Source organism: Melanostigma gelatinosum (assembly GCF_949748355.1).
Source record: "Melanostigma gelatinosum genome assembly, chromosome: 17".
In the NCBI taxonomy this organism is placed as follows: Eukaryota; Metazoa; Chordata; class Actinopteri; order Perciformes; family Zoarcidae; genus Melanostigma; species Melanostigma gelatinosum.
In genome coordinates this window covers 7,920,036-7,945,332 of record NC_136650.1, presented here as the reverse complement: position 1 = coordinate 7,945,332, position 25,297 = coordinate 7,920,036, and the positions used below count along the sequence as shown (strand labels likewise).

At 44.9% G+C, this 25,297-nt stretch overlaps 1 protein-coding gene across 1 annotated transcript in view; it reads left to right on the top strand.

Annotated features, from left to right (window-relative positions):
* Nucleotides 1–248: 248 nt before the first annotated feature.
* Nucleotides 249–25,297, top strand: part of samd12 (sterile alpha motif domain containing 12) — a 94,121-nt gene continuing 69,072 nt past the window's right edge. The window contains exons 1-3 of the mRNA XM_079288691.1: nucleotides 249–382; nucleotides 14,590–14,798; nucleotides 20,672–20,801. Coding sequence (XP_079144817.1) covers nucleotides 370–382; nucleotides 14,590–14,798; nucleotides 20,672–20,801 — 352 coding nt within the window. The 5' untranslated portion in view covers nucleotides 249–369. The remainder of the gene's footprint in view (nucleotides 383–14,589; nucleotides 14,799–20,671; nucleotides 20,802–25,297) is intronic.

Below are 25,297 nucleotides of genomic sequence, written 5' to 3'. Positions count from 1 at the left end.
TTGCCATCCCTGTGCCTTACTTATAGGAATATTTGTGTGCTTGGTGACTTTCCATGAGCGTGCTCGCGCGTGCAAACACACACCCGCGCGCACACACACACACACACACACAGACAGTGGGAGAGGGAGGTGCCTTCAAACTGCCTTCTTTGCAAATACTGACGAAACTCTCTTTCCGCTCGTATCCCCAGAAAGCGCTGAGCCTACACTTCCCGGCATCCTTTGAGGCGCGGGAGCAGCTGTGAGCTCCGGCTCGCCCGCAGCCAAGTGACAACACGCCGAACAAGGTGCGATACGAGAGGCAGCGTTGACTTTTACATTTTCGCCTGCTCCCCTCGCGAGTGATGCTCACATCTGAGGAGTAGCGCTATGGCCGTCGAAGGTAAGGCTCCTCGCCTCGCGCCGTACGCGACGGCACTTCCATTGCTGTGTTGTGTTGTGTTAAAGATGCAGACATTAGTTGGAGTTGCCGTGATGATAGCAGGTGTGTGCACGGCTTACAGCCCACACGCAGTCGGGTTCACCTGTGACAACATGTGATGTTACAGCCTCTGCTCGCTCCGCATTACGTCCCAGTCATCTTCTACTGTTGTTGTTTCACTGCACGGTGGAAACGATGCACCGCTTGGTATTCACTGTGACGTCACACAGGCTCGCATGCACTGGTTAACAGGTCTGCGACCGTGGAGCGTCCACTTCTCTTGCATAACTGTGTCCGGGCGCGCCGTGCTCTCTCTGGCTCTGTCTGTCTCTGTGTTCTTCGGAGCTCCGCAGTGTCGCCGAAATTAACATCCCGGACTCTTTTTTTTCTTTCTGAGAACTTATCTTAGATAATATCCATATATCATTTCGCGCGCGCTCAGCCTCGTTCCACAACGCCGGTCTCTGGTTGAGGCTGCTCATCTGGCAGCAGGTGGTGTGACATGTGGACCGGGGAAGTCACCCGCTTCTCCCCGTGATTGTCGGGAAAACGGTTCAGGCGGTATAGGAAGGCGGTTTGGCTCTGGCTCACGCACGGTAAAGAGGTGAGAAAAGTGACCGACAGTGACACGGGATGCTCGGCCAGTCCCCTCACCTTATCGGGGGCATCTTGTGGATCCAGAATCCAATGAGAGGTATGTTGGTGGAGGAGGAAGACTAGGTATGATTGGTATGAGACTGTGGCACTCCTGCAGATCAAGTTATTCGAAATGTCTTATCAAGAGATGATCATCTCTTGATAAGACATTTCGAATAACCCCACGGATGTCTCTAACTTCAACAACAACGTGCCTATTTGGCCCTTTTTTTTTAGGAGATCAAGAGATGTCTTGTGTTGCTTATTCATGGTGCTGACAGCTGACCTGCAGGTGTAAAAAGATATTGCCACCTGTGTCAAAGCTTGAAATGCATCTTTAATGACGTACAGCGTGAGCACAGCAGCAGCATCTATAACACAGCCGTCCCTCTTTATGGTTTCATTCATGCATCTCTTGAGATTTGTCTTTCACAGCCCAGAAAAATGGGAAGGCGGCTGCTGCAGATGCACTCTTTGTTCCCAGAGCCGAATGGTTTATCTGTTATCCAGCTTCATCCCTTTTTTTTTTTTTACATCAAGGCTAACACCAATAAATAAAAATGATCTTTTATATATAGTTAAGGATAGACATACTTTATCCTCTCCACGCCCATACGATTCCATAATTATGATCAGACTTTAATCATTTTCCCTTATTTATGTCTCATACAGAATAATCTCCAAACTATTACTGTAAGATAGCTGATGAAGTGTAATGCAAAGATGCCATTTTACCAGAAGAACACGATTATTGAAAGCTTTGTCTCTTTTGTCATCGCTGCGGGAAATGCAAACACAAAGCGTGGACTGCACGCGCAATACAATTTGTGACTTCAGCAGCTCAAGGAGCTATAGGACGACCCGGTGCACTCAGTGGTGAGTCACTGACTTGTGTCAATGAGAGAGATGAGTTATGAGAGTCCGTGCCCTCATCCCGTATGTCCAATTAACTTGAAATTGTACACAGGCATGCAACCAAATGAGCCTCTTGGACCCCTACGCTCCGCCTACCAACACTTGCCGTCATTTTGAATTTTGTGAAAAACCCATTTTTGCAACCTACACGCTGAGTCCGATTGCTACTAAATTTGCTGTGGATCAGTATTGGATCTATATAATAAAATGTTATCAAAAGATGTTTGATATCTCATTACGTTTAGAAGATATGGACCAATGAACTTCATAAGGCGTGGCTTCGTTTTTCAACACTCATAACTTCAAAACCACGCTGGAAAAATACGTTGAACTCCGAGATGCGTTGTCTGAAGGTCAAAGACCTTTGCGGCCGCGTCTGCCGGCGTCCAGCCAGTACCCCCGAGACGCGGGAAGGTGCCAGGGCCCGTACGTCGCTGCATATAATTTCAGATTAGATTTTAGAGTAAATGGTGCATAGTTGCAAAATCATTTGAATTCAGGTTAATAGCCGACCACCTCAAGGTGTCACTCAGAGAGAACCAGGAAATTCTGATGTAGCATTTCAAAATGAAAGTCCTTCAAAATCTCATTCATGAGCGAACTTCAAATCACATTGAGACAATTTGTCTAATTAGGGCCCGAGCACCGACGTAGGGCCGCGAGGTCCCTATTGAAACTGTAGGAATTATTATTATTATTATTATTATTATTATTATTATTATTATTATTATTATTCTCTCGAATGAATAGTCTTTTTTTTGGGGCTTTATCACATCCGAAAACTCACCAAAGTCGGCATGCATATCAGGACTGCTGAACAATTTGCCACAGTTAACTTAAAAGTCCTGTTTAATTTTTTCTTTTTAAATGAATCTGTAATTAAAACCGGTCGTGTTTGTTTCTCTGCACTACAAGCAAAGCTCTCCCAGTGGATTCGTCACAGCTGCCGGCAGCACCATGTCTTTTAATACAAGATGTGACGTTTGAGAGAAATCATAACAACTCTGCAGTGTCACCGTTTCCTGTTCCAGTGCTCCACCAACCCCTCTAAGACAAGAGAATATAGGTCAAGTATTTAAGAATTCATACCACATGAGAAGACGACAAGCTCTTTGAGAAACTAGCACTTTGGAGTGCCTGCCGCCATTTGAGCGTTATTTTGGAGGGCACTTTCACTTAGCTGTTTTCCATTTGTGCGAGACGGCAAAAAAAGTCCACAAATATCCACAAAGCTCTGTACTGACGATACTTTCCCGAAAGCTGTTTTTAGTTCAAACTCTACAGCAATCCGTTTTTTGCTTCTTTGTGCATGCATCTTTTTTCTACTTGTGTAAAAATGAATACCAAATTGCATATTCTTTTTGAAGTCTGGCCCGTAAATGAAATGCTTGAAGAAAGTGTTGTGCTGGCGTGTCAGAAAATGTGTGCCTCTCCCTGACTCATGTCTCTCTGCCTGCAAGAGGTGTGACACAAGAGTCTTGGGGATTGTTGCATCATGTCGTGCGGTAAATCTCTTTTCATTCGGATTACGTCATCGGTAAGTGAAGGCGCGTGGCTTGGTCAAGCCCCCCTTACCCAGCAGTTGCACTATACATACTTGACAAAGGCTCCTGGTGACGGAGCTTTGTCCTCAGCACAGTTGGAGACGTTTATAGTCTCAAGTACTGTTGCCTCATAACGGCTAATATCGATGACATAATGTCCGATGCTGTATTTGGCTCTACCAATATTGACTGAAGGCTGGTATGTACTACAAAATACCTGGCGTGTACCAAGTGTTAATGGCTGTTCTGATCGGCCACCCTCGAAGGCAGAGAGGGCTGCACTAGCTAGCTAATTCTTGTCTCATTTGTGGTCTGTTAAACAATAAATTCATCATATTCAATGCACCATATCACTATTTTCCAAGCTATATTAACTGGCATATTTCCCGTGAGAGCAGTTTCAATGGTAAGGCAGCAGTTAAGGCTTTGTCATATGGAAGTGGGCGTGGTTTCGTCTAAACGATAGATTTGGACAGCAGAGCAAAAGAGCGCTCCAACTTTTCGATTTCTCCACACATACGAGTTCAGACATCGTGTCAAAGAAGTACTGTCCTCATCCATTCCACCGCGCTGGCATCGCCATCTGGCAGTGCACTTGGTGGGACAATCACTTAAACACACATTGCAAGTACCTTGTAACACGAGAAGCGCAGCGTAATGTTAATTCTACTGTTTACTTGGAGAATGTCTGGACAGAGGAGCGAATTACTGCTGCTGTGATGTTGAAACGTTCCAGAGTTGCCTCAAAGGAGTACAATTATGTTCATGGGCACCTGTAGCAACATACCCCATTTGTATAACACGCTGCTATTTGAGGTCTGTTTTGGATTTATTGGACTCTTGTCCGCATGGAGACAAGCGGGACAGAAGGGGAAAGAGAGAGGGACATGTGACAAAGGCCTCTGGTGGAATGAGACCAGCACTTTGTGTTTGTGTGGTGTGCGTCTTAACCACCCGTTCACCAGCATGCAGTGTTATTTTCAGTCTGAATTCATGTCATATTAGACTGGATATGAAAGGCTACGTGTCTTTAGGGCCATAATGAAGAGCAGGGTTTCACATAAACATGCAACAGAAGCATGTGTTTATGCGGCTAGATACACGCGCATATAGAAAAGAGCTAAGAACTGGACCCCGTGTCGGTGTTTACCCCTGTGGCAGAAGTTGTGCATTTCACTCGTCCTCTCTTGCCTCCTTGATACGTCCTGCCCTGCTCTGCATGCCTGTGCACCCATTCAGAAAACTCCGTCCCCGGGATCCGGCCCAGGAATAGAATTAGCAGAATAGACGTGCTTATTCGCGTCGGTGGAATAGGATTACATCTTAGTCAGGCTAATCAGGAGTTGCTACGGTGAGGAGGGGGCATCTTTACCAACCTTACTCTGCAGGAATGGGATTAAGATGACAGAAGATGCAGCAAATGTCATAGGAGAGTGGTGTTGTGTAATCATCCCTCGGGTGGACCTACAGCCATCATTGATGCACCGTTCTAAAGTGCTGCCGCCTGGAATTTAGAACGAGAGCAAAGCAGAAAATAAAAATAGAGAATAAAATGAGAAGAGAAGTAGTAGTGGGCACAGAGTTGTCCTGTAGCAATGTCAGCATTCACATATTCGACTTTCATCAACAGACTTGCATCTCCTAACTTGTACCTGGAGAGAATCTGTCTAACAAATGTCAAAGGTTTACTCATTACAGTTCTGTCAGAGCTGTCCCTGGCCTGAGTGCTGAAGGCTTTCCTCGATGGAAAAGATGTTTTCGCTCTCCTCCTGACTGGCTTCCGCAAGCGTCAGCTTGACAGATGATTCATCCAATCGTCCATCCATACAAGCATCTTTTTTTTTTTTTAAGTGCCTGACCTTTTCTAACCAGTTTCCAACGACGGCTTCTCAGATGAAACCATCCTGCGGGTCAGGTTGGGACAAAGCAAGAGATTTGAAGACGGCACTCTGAGCTCTCGGAAATTAGAAACGGACCAAATGATGAGTTGCTTTAATCAAGAATGTAATTGATAGATTAATCAACAGTGTGACATTTTGGGAACTGTGCACACAAGTGTGCAAACAAGGGGATACAAGTAGCGCCCCTTAAACATGTGATGTGTGGGTTCAGCTTCATATTTAGAGTACAGACATGAGAGTGGTATCAAACTTCTCACCTAACTCTTAGTAAGAAAGGGAATTAACTTATTTCACAAAATTCCGATTCCAAAACTATTCCTCATTCTTCAAAGGAGACCGATAACGATGTCGATACTGTACCATAAACTACAGAAGGGGCCAGTCCAAGTAAGTTGGATGTAACTGACACTGAGCAGAACTACATTTTTAGGATTCAAAAGAAAAGTTAGCTGACATAACCACAGCCCCGCTATATAGCGCAGCTACGAGTGGAGGAGATTCATTCAATTTAAAAGCGGCGCGGTGTTCCAATTTGTATTTTCACATTCACATCACCTCTCACTCACTGTGTTAGTGTCACCTGTAGCCTCGGGATGCTCTGTGGTACGGCTCAATCAACTTCAATCGTAAGCCATTTGCCGTTTTTTTTGCACTTGGCACACACTGAGCCGGATTCACAGCGATCAAAGAGGGAAAAGGTGCAGATTTTCCACATTTAGATCTGAGGAATATGAGGATTAGCGAAGGCAAAAAGGATGAGAGTGGAGTTGTGTTGCCTTTGTTACAAGCAAAGGCCCTGCAGCGTCCGACCTCTGTATAGGACTTTCTTTTTTTTACTCGTTGACAGCATGTGGCACAGGACTGAACAAGATATTCCGTACACGGTATCTTTGTCGACTTTCTTGACGTATGAGCATGAGACAAATTAAACTGTGGGGGAAGAGACGTACGTTGCATAATTTCCCAGTCGTTTCATCGATCGCTTCACCGTTGTAAAGCGCTTCCAAGCCTTCTTCTCCCTCGCAAACGACGACCTCTGTTTTTTTTCCCGTGAAATGCCCTGCGGCATTTGGCACCCCCGTTGTGTCGAGAAACTTGGCAGCGTGACCCTGAAGACCACGAGGTTCTCTGGGCTCTGTTCCTGCTCGCTGAAGTTCGAGGCAGTCTGTGTGTCCCCGAGTGGGCACAGATGGGTGGGAGTCAATATCGGGGGAAAACTGGCGTTGTGTAGCAGGGCTGCAAGAGTTGATGCCTTTGACATCATTTTCAAAGGTGGGACACACAGACGACAGTAACGCTTTAAATACGTGTTGGTTCTATGAGGGAAAAGTCGGCCACCACTGACAGCTGGCGGTCTGGGAATACTTTAAAAGTGCAGACCGAAAAACAATTATTTGTAATTGTTCCATTGCATGTGTTCGAGGAGGGGCGGGTGGCAGCAGAGCTAATTATTACAGCAGGACAAATTGAATCAGTACTTGAAGAAAAACAATGTGAGGGGCTCCAATGAGCTCAGAGACAATGAAATCTGCAGCAAACATTAGGGGGATGTTTGGTTCTTCTGTTGACTGCAAAAAGAAAACACTGAGCGTATTCACAAAGCAGTAAAGGCGTCTTCGCATCGTTCATATATTGAGCGCATCGCCTGTGATGTTGAAACACCGAGGACTCAAATGCATGAGACTCGGCGGGCAGAAGCAGAGATTACTGTGTTGATGGTCGAAACAAAAACAGGATGCAGCGGCAGACGGGCAGAAGGTCACAACAAGTGAGGCAGGGAACGAGACGGCTGGACGGCCAAAGCTGAGCAGACGATCTGGCCGGGGAATGAGGGCCGGATCCAAATTTCTAGGCAGACTTAACGATCAATATGGATGTGATGATACACTATAATATAAAATTTTTCTTACTATATTTAAAGACTTTATTGATGTTTGACTGGAAATGCATTGTTGAGCAGCTTATGCGAAGGGAAATGTCCCTGTTCTACTGTATAAATTGCCAGTATTACTACTATCTTATTAAAAAGCATTTGGAACTGGCTGTCGCCGTGACATTGGATCTTGTTTCATCCTCACACGACACAGAAGAACATATTTTCAACTTTATTCGTGCCATGCCTTAATGCTGATACGGCAGTTCTTTTTCTCCATGCGGCGCTGACATTGGGATACTCTGGTCTGATCACTGTAAAAAACAAGACAATGCATATGGAATTGAAGTTTAGCGAATAAAGAACACGTGGTTGTGAAAATGAGTCTGCAGTTGTCGGTAATGCATGCACTGTCCCAGAGAAATAAACTCAACTCTCCAGCGGTTCCCGGCTCTTATCAAATATTTATAGATGCTACTCGGCTCTAAATGAAGACAATCTATTTTTTGTCGCCTCTTCACCGTCTGCCTTTGAAGCAGAGCACGTTAAAAGCTTTATGCCTGGGATGCATGCTTCACGGTGAACGGCCGATTATATTTAGCTCACATGCGTTTGTGCAGCAAAGTGGGTCATTTCGCTCTGTCGTCGTCTCACTGACTCATTGGTCTCTGTCTTTCTCACAATATATCCCTCCCCACAACTTTCTTTTATTTATTTATTTATTTTTTTATATTCCTCCCTCACTCTCTGCAGCTGAGAAATGTTCAAAGCCGAGCACATCTGCGCCTCCGTGACACAGAACCGACCAATCACAGCCCATCGAGCCCCGCGGGTCGGAGAGGGCAGTCTCTGAAGTTGCAGCACAGTTGACTTTTGATAGGATGTCAGGGTGAATTAAGAGCCCCTGCAGAGAGTCGAGCTGGCCGGATAACGTTACATGACTTCAATTTGATAGTTAGCCGTGCAGCCATTCCTCTTTGTCTCAGCGGCAGACATATGAACAGATAAGATAACCTAATGAGCGCAGAAGAGTTGAAGGCCAAAAATGGTAACTTCAGGCTTCAGGCAAGTGAACGCGGGCGCTTGCATGGTTGATTGTGTTTTAAGCATCCAGTGATTGTGCAGGTTTTCCTTGAATCTCTGCTCTGTCAGCTCAGACTATAGTGAGATGCTCGTGCAGGCTCTCGTATGCATTAACGAGTGCACTTAAGCCAGTAAGCTTAAAAGGACCTTGACAAGAATTCCTCCAGATGCCATGTGCTGTTAGTAATGGCTCATTACACGTGTATTACCAGGCTACGCTTATGCAACGGTGAGTTTAAGGCTTGTTGCACAGACCTAGAGGCTGTAAGATGTAGCTGACAGTCAAAGTCAAATCTGACATTTATTTTTCTAAACACATGATACAAGTAAAAAATAAATATATTTTTTTAATTTGTGAAAAGACTGAACTACATTGTACTGAATTGTGGAGACCCTTTTTAAAAATAAAAAATGTTTTGGCCGTACTTGGGCTATACAAAAACTACAGCGCAGCTCTCTGTCACAATTTAGTCAATTCTGTCCGATAACATTTAGAAAGTCTGCGCCATTGAATTATTGTGTCCCTATTCCAGTTAGCGTAGTGCTAAACAGGAAGTTAGCCGGCTTGGCCGGTGTCGAGTTTCCCGTGTGACAGCATGCACGTTAACACTCTGCAAAAGAAGTGCAGTTAGATGTCCAACATGTACTGTAACTGGACATATGTAATCAACCCTCAGCCACGACTGGGGGCCGTTTCAACTTTTAGCCAACTAATGAAGCGTCCAACCAATTGATTCAAATCTCTGCTTTAAAAACCAGCGACATCAGAGTCGACCCACTGATTAACAGTGAATGATACCTGAGATCACCATCGCCTCTTGAACAGGCCCGCAGCGCCGGCTCATGAATTTTAAAAAGCCATAAACGGAGGCTGTATTAATGACCCGTGGATCCGTCAGGGTAACGGATGCCCTACTTATTTCAGTGTTTGAAGCAGAGACACCTAAAACCTTGCGAGGCTTAAAGTGGAATACGTTACATAATCATGCGCTCTCGTTCCTCTGACAGCAGCGACACCCATTCTGTCTGACACTCTTAGTAATCTTCAGATTGCTGCAACACGTTGTAGGGACACTGACACGGCATGGAAGCCGCTCAATTTGTACGCAGCCTTTCTCTCCGAGCGCAACATAACGTTGAGTTTAATTCTGCCTTTTGTGTCTGCAGCTCCACTTCAACTCAAGGACAGCAGAGACGGTTGCTGCAGGTGCCGTTGAGCAACGCTAGTAACTCTTATTTGCTCCAGTGGAGCTGCTCATTAGCTGATACAAGAAGGGTGTAAATGGCAGCTTCAGGTGTGATTAAGGACAACTGCTTTCGTACTGAAAAAGTCCCGCAAATCAAGTAGCTCTAAGTGGCATTTGTGACACAAATATTAGATTTTTTATTTATTTTTTACTTAAGGAATGAATATAGCAACAGAAGACACATTTCCCAAATGTTGAATGTTTTCTAAACACAAGCAGACTTAATTAAACATTTCTTATGAAATGCTGTGAGATTAGCAATATCATTTCTAATCAGTACTCTGGTAAGCGTGTAACTGTGTCTTCTGTCCCCCCCCCCCCCCCCCCCACTGATGGCGATACTCTGTGCAGGGTCCTCAGGGCAGACAGATGAGCAGACGCACTCTCCCTCGCACATTTAGTTCTAATTATGGAGAGCGGGGGGCGGACTCCGTTGACACCCCGAGTAGATCTGCTGCTAGGTGTGCTCACTTTCTCAGAGCAGACTGGGTGAGAATCGGCAACGCCTTCAGTGTTAGGGTGGCAAGTTTCACAGCGTCTTTGCCTGCGTCTGTGCACGGTGTACAAAGTGCATGTAAATCGTTGCGGATGCATGCGTGAGCTGATTGGAGCGAGATGACGGATGGAGAAAGCTGACCGACTCTGTGACAAATAAAAAGTGCCAATCCACACATTCATTCCCTGAACCGCTTAGTTATTTTTTGTGTTGGGACTAATTTCAGATTTAGCTCCAAGCCACTGTTGACATATAAAAAGAGAAGCAGCTGCGCGGGTGACTGAAATGTCATTTTGCGGAGATCCTGCCAGTTCTGGTGCCAAGGCCAGCTCTTCAAATTCAAAAACAAGTGTCAGCTGGAACAGCTTTGGTTATGGGAACTCATGCGCCCACGTCCTTACATGCCCATTAGCGGATTGGGATTGGCTTCACCTTTCTGCTAAACGTCGCTGGAAGTCAGGCAAAAGAACAAAGGCGGCACGGCTGCGGTGCAGACTTGGTACGGTCTCCGCAGTCATCTGGCCCGGCTTACCCTGGCTGCTTCCCCCAGGCTTGGTTTCTGGGTCACACCGTGGATTCTATTCGCAAACAATTCATTCTGCTCCACTTTGAGAGTCAGCCAGAGAGGAAGAGATAACTATGAGCCTGAGCGCCCACACAGAGCAAACGTCACTTTTCATTATGGACCCGCTAGTGGTTTCACTTTGAACCAGCTCGCTCTGTGAAACACGGGCTCAGGAGGTAGCGCAGGAAAGAAACAGCACTTGGCTGCTCCCATTGCTCCGGTTTCAAAGGTTTCTCTCCCAGCTGGGTTTCTGCAATTTTATACTATAGACTTGTAGTGCTCATTTAATATAATATATGATTATTGAAAGCTCACAGCTAACATTTTTTAAGTGACAGAGCAAAGGTGAATGTCAGGCTGCAATCATGTTACACAACTAACATAGTGAGCAGTCTGCAGATCCTAAAAATGTCTTCAATTCTCAATATAATCGCATTAAACCAGTCACGACTTAATTGTTAAACTATGATATCTTAATATTGACCTTATGTTTCATCAATAATAAGGGTTTGGTTTTCTGTGGTCAGTGGTGGAAAGTAACTAAATACATTTACTCTAGTACAACCGATGTCGCATGAACCGAGACTTCAGCACCAAGTCGATGCTAAAAATTCTGAACATTCCACCGCTCCGTTTTAATCATGTATCGGGGCTCGGGACTTTAGGCTCACGTATACCGTCATCCCGGAGACGATGGAAATTGTCCCCCGATAATGCAACATTGGCCCAAGTTTCCATTCAGTTGTCATTTGAATTTTAAGCAAACTTTTGGAATGTCTCAAGAAAAGAAATACTAGTAAGGCTATATGTTTGAATGCAATCTTGTGAAGTTTGGTTTTTGGCAAAAGCTTGAGGCCCATCGCTAGAGATTCATAATATGTTTGCAAAAACCTGTATGCAAACGCTAATAGAGGAGTGTGTTGAAGTACATGAGATTTATTGGGTTTTTTTCATTGTATGAAATTGGTTATCAAGAATTGTGGAATTTCACTGGTATTTCGACAACTGCATTTCTGGTTTCCTGACATCCCAATCTAGTACTCGCCTGAAGTACAATTTTGAGGTACTTGGAATATTTTGTAAGTCCGAACAGGACTTTCCTCAACAATAAGAGTATTGCACATCACAGCAGAGCTAAATAAAGGTAAAAAGAAAACAACACCTTTCACACTCAGTATTCATTGGGTGGGAGCTGGCGTAGCACAGAAAGTCCCGTAACTCATCTGGTCCAGAACCCCAGCCTAACGTTACAAGATAAAAATGATTCAGCAGTATATCCTGACTACGTGGGGACACAATGTTCCCGTCTGCCGGTGTTTCTCAAATACGAGCGGTTGGTAATGCCTCCATGTTCGCAAACCATGTCCACTAATTAAGAGAGACTGAGAGTTATGTAAGATTAATCCAATTCTTTATTAATCTTCCTCTCTGTAATCGCAGGATGTATTTGGCTGTGCAGGGATGGTGCTATTCTCCAGCACTTCCATTCATTTCATCCTCCCTGTTTTACTGAATGTCATTGAGAGAGAAAAAAACAAAAAGGAGGCAGACATCCTCCATCATCTGTCTCTCTTCCCTCGCGATGCTTGCTCCCTTCTTGTCAGGGAGGAGAGAGGGAAGAATGTAATGGTGCTATTTATAGCAACTGTTGCCGTTTAAAAAATATATAAAATCGATCTCAGCCCGCTACACACCCACCCCTCCTCCCTTTTTTAAAAGGATTGAGAGAAATGCAACTGTCCTTCCTTTTGTGTGCCTCCACTTTCCATAACCCCATCATCATTTTGTCACCCGTCCATCCATCCAACTATTCCTTTTAGTGCGCCGGTGGGTGCCATTGTTTAGATGCAGAAGATGTATAATTAATTTCTCCTCCAGAGTTGCGGCACACCATTAATGAATGGAGTCAGGGTGAGGAGGAGAGGGGCGAGAGTGAGCTCCATAGAGATGAGGGAGGAATAAAGAGGCAGTGAGGGGGAGCAACGCTTCGTGCTACGCATCTCAAGTCGGCTCTGTTTAAAACATGGCCCGCTCGTGTATATTCGCTCTATGTTTTGCAACGGGGGCATCTCAAGACCTCTGTTTCGTATCAGGGATCAGAACGGAGCAGGTCTGCCGCTGTGCTGTGTTTGTGATATGACTTCAAATGGTGATCTGTGATCCACAATCAAACCTGTTGGTCACTGTTACTCTGCTAAATACTCTGGAAAACAAGCCCTCGGGGTGTGCTGTTTTCATCAATTCTGGATATCCTTTCTACTTACTAAGAAAAGTATATAAGTAAGAACAGTTTGTACAGGAGGAGGAGGAGGAGGAGGAGGAGGAGGAGGAGGAGGAGGAGGAGGAGGAGGAGGAGGAGGAGGAGGAGGAGGAGGAGGAGGAGGAGGAGGAGGAGGAGGAGGAGGAGGAGGAGGAGGAGGAGGAGGAGGAGGAGGAGGAGGAGGAGGAGGAGGAGGAGGAGGAGGAGGAGGAGGAGGAGGAGGAGGAGGAGGAGGAGGAGGAGGAGGAGGAGGAGTGAAAGTAATCACCTCATGGAGGAAATGGCAAAGCAGTGCCATACGAGTTTATAAGAAGGAATTAAAGGCATCTGCTGATGTGACTATTGCCCTCCCGCTCCTGAAGGCTCCAGTCTATAGAATAGTCTCCACTCAAATACAACTACTCCTACTCAATTGATTCAGTGGATTTTAAATCTTTAGCCGCCCGCCTGAGATTTGAAGTTAACTGCCAATTTGTTGCAACAAGTAAGCGTTTTACAAAGATTTAGAGCTGTAAAGCTGCTGATCTCTCAATAAGGCCCAGTTGTTGTTTGTGCTTCTCTGCTGCACTCTCTCTAAAAAGATGCTTCCTTCTGGCTGAAGATGAAACCTGTTGTTGTGTTGCTCAGTCATTACTTATGGCTTACGTTGGCTGCAAAAGCTCTGCCTTTTGTGATGGGAATGGTTGAAAACTCGCAAACAAAAGTGTATTTAATTTGTATTTGTGAATTTGATAACTATGCCGTGTAATGTAATTATGTGTTGACACCGAAATGGGGACAAAATACACAAAGATGATCGTGTGCAAACTAAATTCTCTTGATTTTTGAGTGTGATGTTGGTGGACACTATTGTCTCACTTTGGGATGCACAACAGAAATGGAGGAACTCCTCACAACTCAACTCACCTCTGGTGAAATGAGGCTTTACAGTACAGCCATAAAGCCAGCAGACTGACCAGGTCAGCAGGAAAAAAACACCAGAGTGGGTTGAATTGAGCGAGGAATGTTTTTTCTTTTTTATTGGTCATGAATTTAACTTTTCATTTGTAATAAGTAGAAAGTTAGTCTTGCTTCAAGATTCCTATTTTTCAATTGCAGGTCTCACTTTAAATGAGTTGTGTGTTTATTTGTATTGCTGGTGTCCTCTGATGGTCAAATACCTTGAGTTCTTGTAGACTGTTAACTGTGGAACACACTGGTTTTATTGTTGTATCGAGGCTCAGCCACCATTATCTGCTGACATCTAGTGGACTTTTAGCAGCATCGCATTCAATGTGAGGACCTGCATTCAATGTGAGAGATATATATATATATATATATATATATATATATATATATATATATATATATATATATATATATATATATATATATATATATATATATGACCTTAATTAAGAAATCCTTTTTAAATGTATCTATTTAGCACTTCATAGCTTTATTTTGGAAGCCTGAAGTACTGAAAAATAATTTAAATGTTATCATTTCCACAGTAAACTACATTTGAGTTTAGCAGTTTTAGAACAGTGCTTCTAGATACATAAAAGGTAGTAAGTACTAATTCAGCATACTATCTGAAAATATACTTTTCTACCCGTATCCATGGCTCATTCTGTCATATATTGTTTTTACCTCCTTGCCCACACAGCTGTTCACTACAACCTGAGCCAGAATGGCATCGACCACCAGATGTGCCCGGAGGACATGACGTCACAGCTGGAGGAAGAGGGGGAGTCGGTGGATGCGGGGGCTGCCCTGCTGGACGAAGACAGCCCGAGCTACCGGGACGTCAGCCCGCCCATGTACCGGCGCCGCCCGCCGCCACACCGCTCCGTCTCCGAGTCGGAGCTGTCGCGGGTAAGAGTTGACCCTGAAAGCGTCGTACGCAGGAAAAGGCTCAACCGGTTCAATCCAGATCATCATTACTGATACTTTTGATACTTGATAAGTTAGATCCCAGATAGAAGGCTTTTGTACTTCTGCTCAAATTGTGAATGCAGGACATTTACTTGTTGTAACGGAGTTTCTACAATGTTGTATTGGTACTTTTACAATCTCAGTACTTTACTCACAACACTGTTTGAGTCAGACGACAGAAACGGTCTCTTGTTGCCGATGCAGTGCCACTATAACAGCCATTTATCACTGTAAGTTACAGGATGGCCGATCTGTATTTATTCTTCAAAAATCATAAAAGCGAGCGAGCGAGCGAGCGAGCGAGCGAGCGCGAGAGCGAGCGAGCGAGCGCGAGAGCGAGCGAGCGCGAGAGCGAGCGAGCGCGAGAGCGAGCGAGCGCGAGAGCGAGCGAGCGCGAGAGCGAGCGAGAGCGAGAGAGAGCGCGAGAGCGAGAGAGAGAGAGAGAGAGAGCGCGAGAGAGCGAGCAAGAGAGCGAGAGATGCCAGAGCTGTTAATGAGCTGAGATGGGGGCCGACGACCCGTGTCTCAAACAGCCATTCACTCAGTCAACATGGCACTAATGGCAGTGGGCCCCCCCCCCCCTCTGTCCAGTCCCTCTCAGAGAGCGGTTGCCGTGTCTAGTTGGAACACTAGAGGGCAGTATATAACAGCGTTACAATAGACAGGGGAAGGATCACAGTCGAATGCAGCCTTGCGGTTTCCCTGGTATCCTTAAAATAAATGGAGGAATGTAAGCGGAGTCAGAATTTCTGTGCGATGGATTTGCACAGTGACAAGTCAGAGCAGAATGTATGAGTCAGACAGTGAAGCATGATTTGTTTTATCACAGCTAAGCTTCCATACACAACAGGATCCTGGTATATAAAAGGATAACAAATGAGAAAATAACAGCAATGTGGAGTGTGTCTTCATAGAAGTTATAATTATTGTAAACACTGTACAGGACTAAACACTAGTCCTTGTCTGCTATAAGTACATTATATATATATATACAACATTAACATGATTTCATGTTCAGCAGTGTGTGTCAAGTCGTCATAAACCTGGAATAGATATTGTCTTTGCCCATGCAAATAATGAGTTTAGAGTGTAGAGCGGCTTGGATCATCATGATGGAAGTTTATCATAAGTTGTTGCAGCAATTTTTAAGTTGAAACCTTTTTGTTACACATGTTTGGTGCTAAATTTAACAACATTTTCTAAAAATGATTAAACGAGAGACACCAAGAGCTTGAAAATCACCATCGAAACATCTATGCTGTGATTTGGTATCAATAACTTTTGCAATTTTGAGATTGCAAAGTTTCAGTTATTTGTTGTATGTCTATACATATCTTTTTTTTTTATCTCTGCATCACTAGAATAAATTCATATTCCCCTGCATTTCCAAATGCTACTGTTTTGATGCATCTCTCACAGGTCTGGAAACCTTAGAAAATTAGGATTCAGGAAATGATCTGTTCCCACTTTTAATGAAGAAGAAGAAACCATTTTTATTGTCATATACACAAAATTTGACGACTGCATTTGACCCATCGCTGTATATAGGGAGCAGTGGGCTGCCATTGATCGGCGCCCGGGGAGCCGGGGGTTCAGTGTATTGATCGGGTACACTTCGACACGTCCCAGTCGGGGATCGAACCGTTGACCTTCCGGTTCCCAGACGACCCTCTTAACCCAGTGCGCCACGGTCACCCCCAAATGTAGTTGAAAATGTAGTTGAATTGTCCCCATTTCTCTGTTAAATGAATAGACATCTTCAAGAAAAAGTCTGTAGAATGACTTACTTTTAACTTAAATACTCGACCTCATCATGCTCACCTCCCTTGTCTTTGAAAAAAAAGAACAGTGTACAAATCTGTAGTTCACTAACTATTGCTTTATAACAGATGCATCACACCTCTAGAAACGGAGCTATATATAGAAACTGAACCCGTCCTCGTTTCCTGATGTACTTTCCACTCTGACGTCGCATGTGTTTCTGATTGGGACTGTTTTGAACGCAGCCGCGTTTCATCCCCAACAAACAATATCTCTGCTAATGGCAGCTGTAACGCTTCTCGTAAAAAAATCAAAGAGCAATTGATTTTTTTTTTTTTGTTCGCACTTATTCAATAAATGAAAACGCTGCCCTCTTCTGTTGTCTGGGAAAATAACCAGGGTCGAGGTATTTTCTGGGGAAAGTAAAGACAACCATGAGATATGTGTGACATTCTCAGGTCTTTCGTGGGCAGTTCAATAAGAAATACAGCACAGCGGCATTGACGAAACGCCGTCGTGTGCTGATTGTGGCTGCAGTTAACACTTTTAATTGACTGTTTCAGCCGTTTGACCCTGCAATCAGCCCAGCAATCGTGGAGACCAAATGAAGGGAGGGGGTTTGTCGCCGCTCTCCTTCACAACTACACGGCCGCGTTCCAACACAACTGCCAAACTCACTCCCAGTCACACAACGCTTTAAATTCCCAGCGCCGCTTTTGTATTCCCGCACCGCCTCCACAAAAAAAAGGGGGGGGGGGGGCCCTCATGTGATTGCCTCTTGATTAATTTAGCCGAGTGCATCCATATTGGATCCTTTAAATGCTTATCAGCGATTACATGCTTCATTATGTTGGTAATAGTTCTCCACTCTGGTCCTTCATGTGCGGATGTTTATTCCAAGACTCAGAAGTTATTTTTTTTTCATGTCGAGGCTTTATTCCTCGTCTTTTTAATTTCTGAGGTTGTCCTTGCTCTGTTGCTAAGGTAACGATGAAGAATACTGGTTGCTGCGCTGGGCTTTCAGCTATCAATTAAAGCCGAGGACGGCAACGTGCTGCACATTGCACGTTGGCACACATGGTGATTGGATGCTTTCTCGTGTGTGCGTGTGTGTGTGCGTGTGCGTGTGCGTGCGTGCGTGTGTTTTTGCCCATTCCCCAGACGTGTCCCACTTAGAAATACAGCGGGCTTCTCCTCTCACCCCTGCGCTGTCACTCAAACCTCTAATTGGCCCGGAGTCTCTTGAACACAGCTCTTTGAGTGTGATTGTGCTCACCTATTGTGCCCCGGGAACACTGGTACGGGCTGAACCAGTGCAGAATGTAAAACACAGATGGCCATTGACTCACAAATGAATTCATGGAAAAATGAGAGCGCATCTTGGGTCAAATTCTGCCGTGTCCATTCCGGAGCACTATTTTTTTTCCTTCTTTCCCTCTACCCTCCATCTTTTATTCCTCTGCCTCATCAGTCCAGCCATCCTCCACACTCCCAGCATCCTCTCCTCCTTACCCGCTACTCTCCCAAACTCCCCTTTCCTCTCACACACACACACACACACACACACACTCCTCTCTCCTGTAGCCTCAGGCCCCTAGTCAGGGTTAATTAGCTTTAAGTTGATATGTGTTTAATGGTTAATGTGGTTTTCTTCCTGCGATGCCACTCTCTCCCCCCCCCCCCCCTGTGGATTCACCCAACCACGCATGCTACCAAGCAATCGCGCGAAGAGCGGCGGCGGCCTCGCCTACCTGCTCGCTTTGACTGGCAAAACCAGCCGAAACCAGTGCGCACATCTCCCCCAATTTCCCTTTCTCTCCGGGACGCTAGATATAGCGAGTGAGTGGGAAGGAGCTGTGAAGAGACAGAGCGAGGGAGAGAAAAGGGTGAGGCGGTGCCATATAATAAGAAACGGGTGAGGGAGATGGGAAAGATGAGAGCGCCAGTATGTGGGGAGAGGAAGTGCGAAAGACAGTGTGATAGATCTGACAGGGACTGAGCGAGATCGAATATGGGGGAGAGATGACAGATTGGGGGGGGGGAGGCAAAGCAGAGGAAATGCTGCCAGCAGTACCTGTTATTTTGCTCTCCTCCGGGCGGAGAAGAGAAGGGCTTCCATTGCTATGCCGCACCACACGGCAGCCTAGAGAGCAGGCTGGAGGGGAGTGGAGATTTTAATCACCTCTCTCCGTTTGTAATTTTTAGCAGCCCCCTCAATCAAAATCAAAAAGCATCGCCAGCAGTTTCAAGAGCGATGCTCCGGCAGGATATTTCAACCTGTAACCAGAGTAGTGCGATGCAGACGCGTGCATATGTGTACTGTGTGTTTCGCTGTTACATTCATTCTCATATACATGTATGTATTATATTACACGTCATACTATGGTGCCGATTGGATTCAAGCCTCACAAGTGTTACAGCTGCATTGGTGGAGTTCGTCCGTCCGTCTGTTCCGTTCTTGTAAATGCGATATATCTCTGGGAACGCCCACTTGGACTCAAGTATGAACTGCTTAGAATTTGGAGGTCAAAGGTCACTGTGATGGAACAAAACGCGTGTTTGGCCATAACTCAAGAATTGATATGCTGATGATTGATATTAATTATGCCCATTTTACACAAATGTAATGACCTGTTGGAGCGATGTGGATGTAGACCGCAACACGACTGGTTGACGGAGGCCTAAGACTGTCGGGCGGTAATTTTAGTTTCCCCACATCTTTAATTGATTCATTGTTTGAGTAAAATACTCAAAATATCTTTGATTCTAGCTTCTCCATGTTTAATTAAGTCTTGTTTTTGTTTTTTTTACTGTTGGTCGGACAAAAAAAGACATTTGTAGGCGTCAATTTGGGCTCTGGGGAATTTTGATGGACATTTTTCCCTATTTTCTGGTTGTATATAAAATATTTATTGAGAAGATAACAACAAAATACACACGTCTGCTGGATTTGGTCTCCACGGTATTCGACAGAGTTATGGTCTGGTTTTCACAATGTTCTTATGTGTTGTTTTTACTCGTCAATAAAAAAACCACGTATTGGTGGTAATGAGCTGTTCAAGGTAGCAGTCTGTCAATAAAAGCTGCTATAAATTATGCCGGTTGTAAAACATTCCGACTTTTTTCTGACAAAAGAAAACACAATTTCAGGCCTGAGGGCTACAATGCAATTTGGGGAGAGAAAAAGTGAATGTCAACAAAAACATTTACTTGTAATGGGTACCTTAATGCTGGGCAGGCGTGGTTTGGATCAAGCACGTTGTCAATCATTTAGGTAAACTGCATAGCAACATTTTTATGAGACATTTTTCTCCTATAATCAGAACATTGTGATTATAAAGGAGAGCAGTACATACGGCTGCCATCCTTATTTAAACATCCACGTCTGAGTTGAAATCATTAACCCCACCAACCTCTCACCAATGTAGTTCATCAGCAAACTTAACAAATTCTCTGAAGAAGCACAAGCCACTCAGAGGCAGAGTGAGGAGGGTCATATGGATGGGGGGGGGGGGGGGGGGAATCAAGCAAACTATGGTGAAGAACAGGCTGCGCAGCTGCCAATGGCTGTGAAAGAGGTCATTTAGCATGCAGATGAAAGGGCATTTCAACATTTCTTTGTTTTTTTTTCTTCTTATTTTTTCCTCGTATGTCACTGCACTTGTACTTTAAAAAGATGAATACTTTATTGATCCTGGAGGAGGGAAAATGTCACACAGCAGCCAGTAAATATAATATGACAAGATCAGTCAGGCGGCACTCCGACCCGTCGGTGGAAAACAACGACAGGCGACTTGTATTTTATTAGACGGTTACTGCAGTCCTGTCAACTCGTGCTCTGACCGAAATGTGTGAGTTGTCGTCCAAAAGCAGTGCCCTGAACAGGACCTCTAAACAAGAAGAGTGGAGCCACAGTTCATCAAGCTTGTTAAAACAGAAATAAAAGGTCTTGTCCAAGTGCACAGTACATGTTAAGGTTGATCCTGAAGTGAAAACACGAGTATAAGTGATTATGAAATGTTTCTAATTTTACATTTCCTTGTTTGTCTCAGCCAGGATATGTGAAGCTGTCCAAGCCGGTGGCCCTGTGGACCCAACAGGACGTTTGCAAGTGGCTGAAGAAACACTGTCCCAATCAGCACCAGATCTACAGCGACTCCTTCAAACAGCACGACATCACAGGTACTGATTCACACCGTCTGTCGTGGGAGATGGTCTTCCACCATTCATTCGTCGGTTTTCACGCCGCCGCGACGGCAACAGATACGTTCTTTGGGCCACGGCATTCTGGACGGACATGGCCGTAAACCGCAACATGATGGAATACAACTGCAAGGCGGTCATTTTCTTTATCAGGTAATCAGAAAACATGGGATGTGTGCCGTTACTAGGTGATTAGTTGTAAATGCTTGCAGTTACATTGTTGGAAGTGACCTCCCAATCCAATGCACAACTACATACACAAGTGTTTGTCGAGTCAGTGTAGGAGAATTCATATTTGTGACATTGAGTCCCATGCAGCAACATTCTCTTAAATTTCTTTTACATTTTTTCTTAAGAGAAGTCAACTCCAGATGCACGAAACATCCGTAACCGTCCAAACCTGCTCTTGCTCAGGTGTGCTGAGTGATTAATCCCACATGATCAACACTGGAGGCCTGTGGCTCAATGTGTATTATTACCATAGGTAACGCCCCCTAAACACCATATAAGGTAAAGCTGTGTGCAAACACAACACAACAGCACAGGCCAGAGAATTGGAGAGATGCCACTGAAGTAGTGAAGTTGAGGTTCCGTTAAATAAACTGAAACAAAGCAAACGCAGACTTTTCCAAAGCATCGGTACTGACGTTACAGGAAGAGCAGTATGTACAGTGAGGCATTCAGAAGCTACATGGAGTCTTAATTGGGACCAGTGGACCAAAAGTGTTTCTTAAATCCACAAATTGAATCGTCCAATCGTAATAATTTCTCTAAACCATATAATAATCTAAATTAGATTAATAGATTTTATGCTGTTCATGTTTTTCTTTTATAGTCCTAAAATTTGAAAACTCATGTTTCCTTGTGTTGGACAAACAAAATCAAGTTTGCAGTGAAAACGCGAGGCGTCATTCTCTGCCTCTGGACCGTTTGTCACGCCTTCATGTCGATGAGGCCGGGCCTCATCCATAACATCCCAGGTGCGCTCTCTGCACCCACTGTCTGCCACCCGGCCCCCCCGTCTGTCCGCCCGCGCCCCGCTCGCTGCCGGCGTCACCGCTGCCGACAGCCGCCGCGTCAATCAATCCCCGCTAACGAGGCTCCTCAGGGTCACCCCGGCGCTAACGACGCTCCGGTTCCGCGCAGACGCCCGTTAATGGCCGTTGCTCTCTGGCCCCCCCGGAGCACGACTGATCAAATTTACATGTTTATCTGTTGCTTTTCGAGGACCTCCTCGACTCGCATCGCTCGGCGACCATGATAATGATTCAGGGCCCCATTTTACCTCGTGATGCATTTTGGGAAAATGTTCTTTTCTTTTTAAGTTAGCGGTGCGGTCGAAGCACCGCTGCATGTTTTTTTTTTTTTCTCTCCTTCTTATTTGGGTGCAAAATGAATCACTCGCGGTTATAATTCAGATGAAATACAAGGCACATACACAACAAGTGCTTCCAGAGGATAGTGCTGAAAACACACCTCACCTCTTATCTCACCTGCGCAGTGTCTGTTGCATTCAAAAAAGAGAAATCCTGTCAAGTGCAGTCATTCAGCTGGTAGAGAATTTCTCAAGAGGGCCCTATCTAATTAAGGTCAATGAATCTTAACTTTAATATTAAATACCTCAGTGTTCCTGACAAGCCTAATGCATTCAGTTAGTCTGTAAATAAATAATATTTTCTTGTATTAGTCCTTCAGTGATTAAAACATTAGAACTTAGCCTCCTAATGGCGTGTTGACTTCATGAGATGCGTTTGTTATTAAGGTGTAATGATTTTTACAGGATTATACAACAGAAGAAAGGGTTAACCAAATAGGCATGCACATACAGTACAATCACTCACACACACGTGTGATTTTCCTACTGGCACAATTGGGAGATAATGATATGCGCAAAAACCTGTAAGTAATTCAGTTTGTCTTCACATCGAGCATTAATTAACAGAACCCAATTAAAACAGGTTGGGCCACACCAATTGGGCTCACGAGGCAATTTGCATCCCAATCAATCTCTGAAATATTATGCAGATCGCTTTTTTTTTTTTCTACTGTTCCTACACCCTGTTAGAATAAACAAGGGGCAAACAAATGATGAACGGAATAATGTTGTGGAAAACAATCATGCGTGGAGAAACAAACAGCGAGTGTGAATACGTTCATAAGGGCACCCGGGCGTGCGTCTGAGCATATCTACTTGTTCAGTGTGCTTGTCGTACAATAGCTGCAACCCTTTTGAAAAGTGTGTGTGTGTCCATCGATTTGGTTTGCAGATCATCGGATTCTCCAACCCAGAGCGTCTCTTTGCTGTATTTCCGATCCGTCAACGGAATACTGGAACTCCACTTTTCAGCTGCCAGCGGTTCAGATCTCACTTCTCTTGGCAGACTACTCGTCCCTCCATAAAGTACCGAAATCAATAAGCGCTCTCAATTCCAGATCATAATTCAAGCAGGCATTTGCATCAGCCCTCCTTCGACATGACAACAGCGGCGAGGGAATCGCAATTCGCCGCTTCTCAGGGCCGGGGCAACATTTCGACACCGAACGACTTCAGTATGCAGCAGCTGGCTCCCTGCTGGGCTCCTGTAACCTCAGCCAAAAAAAAAAAAAATCAATGTTTCCCATCCTCCCTCACGCACGCACTGCCAAGAAACCCGCTGCTCCCCCCCCCCCCCCCCCCCGGTCCTCACCTCCCACCCCCAACAGGGAAGGCTGCGAAATTTGACTTCAGCACCAGAGCTGCCATTAAAAAGGCATTAAGGCATATTAAGGCATAATTAGATATTTGTCCCTAATCCGTTGTAATTACAAGGCCGAAGCTCTTTTGGGTGTGAGAGTAGCTTGGCATGAAGAATTAGTTAAGTGCACAATTTGCGATACCTTGGATGTAATCAGCGCGAGAGGGGTGATGAAGTAATCAAAAGCAAGGACGGAAGAAGGCGAGTCACCGTTGAGTTGTGTTTTCTGACGGAGAGGCCCATTGCATCACATTAAGGCATTCAACGGCAGAATTGGATGCAGCTGCGGAGGCTGGCTGCAGGGGCGGCTTTACAAACCTTTGAGTAATTTGTGAATGAGTTAAAAAATGCGTCGGCGCTCACATTTACAGCTCTGGGTCTTGGCCATAACGAAGTCTACATTATTAAAAATGGCACATTACTTATTTGTTACTCAGCATATATGATTGCCAGATTAACCACTTTAGATATTCTAGTATTAAATGATGCCGATAAATATCCTACAGCCGATAGATTGAGAAGACTTCTCTCTGGACACAGGTAGTATAAAAGGCCCCCCATCCCCCACCTACATACTGTAAGAGCAGGACACCCAGACTGAAAGAGACACGGAACAAAGTGTGGAATTTCTGCGGCTTTGATTTTAAAAAAAGAACCGGAGACAGCGGTGCAGTGTGAATTGGGAATACCACTTCGACCATCCATCGACGAGGCTGTTTTTCCTCGCACAGGAACACTCAAGCAGCCTCGTAATACCCGCTTGACGTATGGTGTCATAAGACCTCGCTCTAAATAATTAACAGCCTGTAATATTAGCGGTTTAATGAAGAGTGGCCGGTATCCAGCAGCCCACACTCGACCGCTTCAGTTCTTCTGAAGGTCCGCGTTCAACCCCTTTCTGGTTGGCGGCTCCATCATCCCCGCCGCTTTGAAAGCAGCGGCGGCCGCGATCGCCCTCGTCCTCCGATGGGCCCCATGCTGGGTACAAATTGTATTTGATGTGCCGCACAACAGGATAAAAAGGTGACGAACGCTTTTCATTCCTAGAACCGGCGGCGAGGACACCCAGCAACACAGGCCTAAACAGCACATGAGGGATGAGACAATGAATTCTGCCGGCACTGGTGCCCATTGTTTTGTGTAATTTCCAAAAGGGAAATTTGAACAGCTCGCTGCTGATGAGCTTGTTCGGGGGACGATTTGATCCGCAGACGGAATGAATCGCGCTTAATGACGCCATTGGCAAGGTGATTATATAGCAGTGTGTAATATAAAATGAATTACGGCTCTGCCAATTGCATGTTTTGAAAGTGTCTCCCGTGATTTTCCATATGGAGGGTTTGGAAATGAAATGTTCGGAGTGAATGACGAAGCAGCAGAGCAGTTACATAAACAAAGTGTAGTTAGGCTCATTATACAGCACGCACTTTAGTTTCACCGAAACGAGATGCGCATAACAGACCAGAAATGCAGTTGTGGTGCAGTTACAGTGCAGCTAGTAATGAGATGCCCCAATTTCAATCAAGAAAATAAGAGTGCAGTAGAGAAACCCATCAATCAAAGGAGTTACCAACGACAACATGACATGATTCGGGGATCATTTTATTGTTGTTGTGCTACACAGGTTTACACAAAGAAATGGAGCTGTAGCCCATTTGCTACAGAAGAAAAAACATTGAATTTATGAATTTGAACCTCCCAGCCACACTTGGTAGCTCGCTCAGCGAGGGCCGTGTTCAT